The 6,855-nt window shown below is 61.3% G+C and overlaps 1 protein-coding gene across 1 annotated transcript; it reads left to right on the forward strand.

Annotated features, from left to right (window-relative positions):
• The first annotated feature begins 965 nt into the window (after positions 1-965).
• On the forward strand, positions 966-4,005 carry TLNRD1 (talin rod domain containing 1). The gene is given in 2 exon segments (XM_019460016.2): positions 966-2,771; positions 2,773-4,005. Coding segments are annotated over 2 exon segments (1,092 nt in total). The 5' UTR covers positions 966-2,258; the 3' UTR covers positions 3,352-4,005.
• The last annotated feature ends 2,850 nt before the right edge of the window (positions 4,006-6,855 follow it).

Here is a 6,855-nt window from a genome sequence, read left to right on the forward strand (position 1 = left end):
CGCTTCCTGACCAGCCAGGTCTGGGTAAGATGAAAACAGGTTGGGGTGGGCTCCTCGCCCGGCCACTGGCTGTCCTCCTGTCCTTAGGGAGGCTCTTGAGCCATCAGACCATCGGTTCCTTATCTGTAAAACGGGACGGCAACGTTCCCCCCGAAAGGCTGTTCGTCTTCCTTCACAGGGGCCACTACGACCCCATCGCGGAGCGGAAGGCGTCCTCGTTAGGAGAGGGTCTAGCCTCTACGGCTGGCGAGCCAGGCCCTCCAGCAGTCGGTGCACGCCATCTGATCTCGAGACGAGACCACGGCCACTTGCGGGGAGAGCTCGCACTGGGTCACACAACTCCTACACGGCCCGAGAGAGAGTGCCCGTAGGAAGTCCGGCGCAAAGACCGCGATCCAACCACACAGCCAACCCCCCACCCCCACCCCGGCTCCTCTCCGACTCCCCGGCCGGCGCCCTCGGCGCCCCGGGGAGGAGGGGCACGCACAACAAAGGGCAGGGCGACGTCTGGCCCAGCCGGCCCGGGTCCCGCGGAGCGCGCAGCCAGGCCCCCGGCGCGTCTCCAGGGGACGCCCTCCTCCCTGCGGCGCCCAAACAGTCCCCTTCGAGACTCGCCCACTCGGCGGGCGGGAAGCGTGCAGCCCCGGGGCCGGCCCAGGGCGCCCGTCAGGCCGCCGGCGGCCGCGCCCCGCGTCCCCGCCCGGGCCGTGCGCCCGGACGACCCACCCCCGCCCCCCACCCCCGCGGGACCCCCGGCCCGCCCCCACCCCCGCGGGATCCCCGGCCCCGCGCCCGCGGCGGGCGCGCTGGGCGGCGGCGTCCCCCCGCAGCCACCCAGCTTCCCGGGGGAGGAGCAGCGCATCGCGCGAGCATCCGGGAGCGGCGGAGGGGGCGGGAGGAAGGGCGAGAGGAGGAAGCGGGATTTAAACGAAAGGCGGTGACGCCACACAAAAGATTTCTATAGGCTCCGGGGAGGTGACGGCCGGGCGGCGGCGGCGGCGGCGGCGAGCCCGGGGGCGAGGCGCGGACGCGGAGGGGAGCAGGCTCGGGCGGCCCCGGCAGGGCGGCGGCGGCGCTCGCACGGCCCGCGCGGGCACGGGAGGCGGCCCCCGCCCTTTTCCTTTCGGTTTCTCCCGGCTCGCTCGGAAGTTGGCGGCTGACGGAAATGGCAGGAGCCGGGGCCCGGGCGGGCGGCCGCGGCGCCGCGGGGACCTTCTGAGTTGGCGCGGCCGCCGGGGAGACGCGCGCCGGGCGTCCGATGCGCAGGGCCCGGGGGCTCGGGAGAGCGCAGCCGCCGCGGGCCCCAGGCGACCAGGCGACCGGGATGGACTCGCGCCCGCGGCCGGCGGCCGGCCTCGGGGCGCGCGGTCGGGGAGGGCGTGCCGCCTCGGCGCCGGGCCGCGCGCTGTGAGCCGGCGAGGCGGGAAGGGGCGGCCGCGGCGGCCGGCGCGCCCGGGCGTGGCGGGCGGGCGAGCGCGCGAGCGGGGCGGCCGCTGTGCGCAATCAGTGCAGGCTCCCGCCCGACTCTGACTCCAGCTCCGGCCACACCCTCGGCCCTGCCGCCGCCGCCGCCGCCGCCGCCGCCGCCGCCGCCGGCGCCGCGTCCCGAGACCGGGCGGCGGGAGATGCGCGCCCCACCGCGCCGGCCCCGGCCGCCGTCGCGGGCAAGTGCCGCCCGGCGGGGTCGGGGCGCCTGAAGCCCACGTGCGCCGCCGAGCCCGAGGAGGCTGACAGCAGAGCCCGCCCGAGCCGCCGCCCGCGCTCCTCCCCGAGGAAGAGATTTTGATTTCAAAGAAAGGAAGGAAGGAAGGAAGGACACCTCCCAGCTCTCCCCCCCCCCCCCCACTCCCGCCCTCCCGCTCCGGCGGCCGGGCCGGGCCATGCCCAGGAAGGCGGCGGCAGCGGCGGCCCAGCAGAAGGGACTTTCCTGGCAGCCCGGCGACGAGGAGCGCGCTCCGTGAGTCTGGCCGTGCCCCGGTTCATGGTTCCCGCAAGCCCTCCAGGAGGCCGAACGCCGCAGCCCCTCCCCGCGCCCCGGAGAGCCTCCTGCGTCCTCTGGCCCTCGGGCCCGCCCCGCGCCGCCCGGGCCCCGGCCGCCGCAGCCCAGCGCCTTCCGCCCGGCGCGGTGGATGGCATGATGGTGCGGGGAAGGCACCGCGGTCCTGGCCAGCCGAGTCGCGACGGCCGCGGGGGCGGCGGCAGTGGCAGCGGCGGCGGTAGCGGGCTCCCCAGCGGCATGCCAGTGCCCCCCGGGCGCGATGGCTAGCGGCAGCGCCGGGAAGCCCGCTGGCGAGGCCGCTTCTCCGGCTCCTGCGAGCGCCGTCGGGGGGGCCTGCTCGCAGCCGCGGAAGAGGCTGGTGTCCGTCTGCGACCACTGCAAGGGCAAGATGCAGCTGGTGGCCGACCTGCTGCTGCTGTCGAGCGAGGCGCGGCCCGTGCTCTTCGAGGGCCCCGCCTCCTCCTGCGCCGGCGCCGCCGAGTCCTTCGAGCAGTGCCGGGACACGATCATCGCGCGCACCAAGGGGCTCTCCATCCTCACCCACGACGTGCAGAGCCAGCTCAACATGGGCCGCTTCGGGGAGGCGGGGGACAGCCTGGTGGAGCTGGGCGACCTGGTGGTGTCGCTGACCGAGTGCTCCGCCCACGCGGCCTACCTGGCGGCCGTGGCCACGCCGGGCGCGCAGCCCGCGCAGCCGGGCCTGGTGGACCGCTACCGCGTGACGCGCTGCCGCCACGAGGTGGAGCAGGGCTGCGCCGTGCTGCGCGCCACCCCCGCTGGCCGACATGACGCCGCAGCTGCTGCTGGAGGTGTCCCAGGGCCTGTCGCGCAACCTCAAGTTCCTGACGGACGCGTGCGCCCTGGCCAGCGACAAGTCCCGGGACCGCTTCTCCCGCGAGCAGTTCAAGCTGGGCGTCAAGTGCATGAGCACCAGCGCGTCGGCGCTGCTGGCCTGCGTGCGCGAGGTGAAGGCGGCGCCCAGCGAGCTGGCCCGCAGCCGCTGCGCGCTCTTCAGCGGGCCGCTGGTGCAGGCCGTGAGCGCCCTGGTGGGCTTCGCCACCGAGCCGCAGTTCCTGGGTCGCGCGGCGGCCGTGAGCGCCGAGGGCAAGGCGGTGCAGACCGCCATCCTGGGCGGCGCCATGAGCGTGGTGTCGGCCTGCGTGCTCCTGACCCAGTGCCTCAGGGATCTGGCGCAGCACCCCGACGGGGGCGCCAAGATGTCGGACCACAGGGAGAGGCTGAGGAACTCGGCCTGCGCCGTGTCTGAAGGCTGCACCCTGCTATCTCAGGCTTTACGGGAGAGGTCTTCGCCCAGGACTTTACCGCCAGTGAATTCCAATTCTGTGAATTAGCACCCCCGCCCCGCGCCCCTTCGCCCTCCCCCCCCCCCCCACTAGAGGAAGATACTCTCTGCCCCTCTCCATTTATACCAAAGAAATCCCAGGGGAAGCCCCTCCCCCACGGCAGACGCTCGGAAAGAACCTTCCAGAGAGCTGGGGGCCCCTCCCGCCGCAGCACCCACCTGCGCGCACGCAGCAGGGACCGCGAGGTGGCGCGCCCGCACCCGCCCCCGGCTCCTGTTCCGGAGCTCCGCCCCTCAATTTTCTAACCAATCGGGCAGGAAGGAGGTCATGGGTTCGTTTCTTTTTTTGGCCCGTTTTTTTTTTTTTTTTCCGTTTTGTTTTGATTTTTCCTAATTAAAAGAAAGGTTACCTCAGTTTCACTCCTTAGACATGGATGTAGCTATCTTTTTTTTTTTTTTTTTTGTATGCTGTTATTTTTTTAAGCAAATCGTGTTGGATTAGGCGTATTCTTGGTGTGGAAAGAGTATGAGATTGCCATGTGATTTGCAAATGGGGGGGAAAGCTACTGTGAGTGTGTGTTTTATTTTTTAATTTACACTATAGAGTGATTTCCCCCCTCCTTCCCCCCTCCCCCCAATGTCAAGTTTTTACCGTGCATGTACTGGAGTATTTATTTCATCTATTAAAATGTTATGTTTCTCAGATGGCCTTTGGCAGTTATTGTTGATGTTCGATCGCTGTGACGTTGCATTCTGCACGCGCTCTCTGGAAGGGCGCCCCGGAGACTGCTTCGGGAGCAGTGCCTCGGGTCCTCAGCCCCGTCTCCTTTTTCCTGGAGAGTCACCGCTTTGAGCAGCCTGGAATTCAAGAAGAGAGCACGGTGTGACACTGTCGATGCAAAGCACGTGTCACAGGCGTGGGTGCGGGGGCTGGGCTGTCGGTGGGGTTTTGTCTTGCCTCTGGTTTCTCCTGGAACGTAAGTCAGCCCCCTTTGTCTCCCACCCCTTTCTGCCCTGATGAACACTGGTTCAGGCTGACCCTGGTCTGAGTGGTATTCTGCCCGTCTCTTTCAGATTAAGGGTCTCCCTAATCCTGCGTGGTACCCCACCCTCCTCGGGTCGGAGGGTCCGTGCAGTGCAGCTGTCGAAGTAGACCCAAGTTCTTTCCAGGAGAGCGTGGAGCCTCATTTACGTAGGCGGGTCTATTCGGACAAGATCCGGTGATGTCAGGAGAAAGTACAGAGGGATCTGGACTGTAATAGAGGGAGAAGCGTTGGGGGGGGGGGAGCATGGAGAACTTTCTAGAGCCGCAGCATAGTTGCAGGCAAAGGGCTGATTTGGGTGACCTTGTCTCAAGATCTGCCCTGGTTGATTCTGCGTTGGAAGAATCTCCGTCAGTTGAAGTTTGGAGTTATTTTGAGGTGGTTTGTCCTCTCTGCAGACACGCTAAGAAAACATCGGGGAGGGAGGGGTGTTACAGTTTTGCTGAACCCAGTTAAGTTTTGGACATTTCCCCACGGAAAGTGTAACATGTTTATTTGCAGCGCCTGTCCTGGAGAGCCACACGGATGAGAAGTCATACATGCTTTAAATTTGCTCCGTTTACACTTTTCTTGGCATTTGTTGTGCCTAAACCTTTGTAGTTCCCGCGGATCTGAGAAGAAAGACTTTCTCACCGTAATATGTTAGAAAGTCCTTTTGACGACTGTTTTACTTGAATAGCTGTGTTTGTTCCTGGGACATCATGCTCGGCGTGTAAACCCGTGTTGGGTAAGACTAGGATCGTGTAACTGCTCTGAATTCGATGTTTGGAAAAGTCTTAAAATGGTAGTACACATACACGTTTCTTAAAAAACAGTCAAGGGAGCTCTTGGCTTTCTCCTGGGTCCTGGTAGATTTAGACGTTTAAAGTGTGTAAAAACTGAAAATGACCTTGAGAATGTTTTTTCCTGTCCCCCTGCCCTTCTTTAAGTCTGGGTCAGCCAGGTTCCGGAAGTATTTGCGGGGAGGAATCTTAACCCGTGTGCCAACGACCATCCTGCTTGCCTATAGGAATGGCTACTTTTATTTATGTACAGAAGTTATTGTAGAGTCTCTAATTATCTGCTTCCTTTAGCCTAGGCAGGTCACAGAGAACAAACTGAAAAGAGCAAGGTAAAACAAAACTAGGGCCAGGAACCCGTTAAGTTTGGTGTTTGATTCAGACAAAGATAATTGCCAGTTGTTGCTTGGGCTCATTCCGTACAGAAGCAATTTTCAGGACACCGCATGCCAAAAAAACCCTCGCTTTCTCTATCTACTTGGATGAAGTTAGCTAGCCTGCCAGCAAATCAATTTTAAGGCTTCTTTTTGTCCTAGCCACCTGGTGGTGTCCCTTTACATTTCTGTATATGAAAGGTGTCCTGTAATATTCAAAATCTCTGTCCTCTGAAGTGGTTAAAAGTTTCACTGGTGTCTTAACGTCCTCCCTTCCCCTCCTTCTGTCTCTAAGATAAGTTTGGGATTTTTCTTCCAGCAGGTGGCTCAAAATGAATTCTTGTATTTTGTTCAGCAGGTTCTTGGGAAACCAGAACAAGGAACACAGTGCATCTCTGTGTCTGTGCTGCTTCTGTAGGCGAGGGCCTCTTGTCATCTCAGCTTTCAGTGCACCAGCTTGCTAAACTTGTTTTTAAAATAGCCCTGATTTTTAAAAAAGGAACATCTCAGACCTAGTTCATTGGGTTTAACGAGGTCAGCAGAGATCACTGGTGTTCCAGGACCAAAATCAGAGTGGCCTGGTTTTGTTTTGTTTTGTTTTAATTAGACCACATTAGAGTTCACTTAAGACCTCATCCTTGGGCTGTTTTGACATCCAAGGGCATGTTTTCTTACCCAGGATTAATGGGGCCATCCTGACCGGGGATGTTGAAAACCTTCCTTTGGATCTTCGGGAGAGACATTATGCCTAAAGTCTTAGAACAAAAGCCATTATTTATGACGGTCAAGGCAAATAAGCGAGACAAAAGGCTTTCCAACACAAGACTTAACCCGAAAAAAAAGCTGTCTTTCCTTGGCTGGTTTAAGCATGGCCTCGTCCTAGTATTCATTCCGGGTCGATGTGAGGAACTAGAGAAATTGTGTGTGTGGTGTGTGTGTTCTCCCCGACTTCAGTTTCTTTCTTCCCACCCCCCCTTTCTCCTAATTTAGGGGAGATGTTTCTCAGGAAAATCTAAAGACTATGATTACGGAAGCAGCGGTGACATCTGATTGGTTATCCCGTGAACACTTTTTTTAAAAGCTGGCATCTAGGGATCTAGAACACTTAACAGTTTGAAACAGCTAATTTTAACAGAAACACCTGTTTCTCGGAAGGTTGGTGGCTATGGTAACGTGCAGATCAGGCAGAGGATTTGAAGAGCGCCAGCCGCAGCCCCTTCTGTGCAGAGAGCTCAGAGTTAGGGAGTTAATCCGCAACGCCGCCCCCCCCTCCCCTCCCTGCACTTCGTCCTGCGGGGCTGCATCTTGGGTCCGGCACCATCTCTGGGTTTCCGAGGGGGACGCAGATATTTGTGTG

Source organism: Panthera pardus, unplaced genomic scaffold (assembly GCF_024362965.1).
Source record: "Panthera pardus isolate Hobbes unplaced genomic scaffold, ASM2436296v1 HiC_scaffold_23, whole genome shotgun sequence".
Classification (NCBI taxonomy): Eukaryota; Metazoa; Chordata; class Mammalia; order Carnivora; family Felidae; genus Panthera; species Panthera pardus.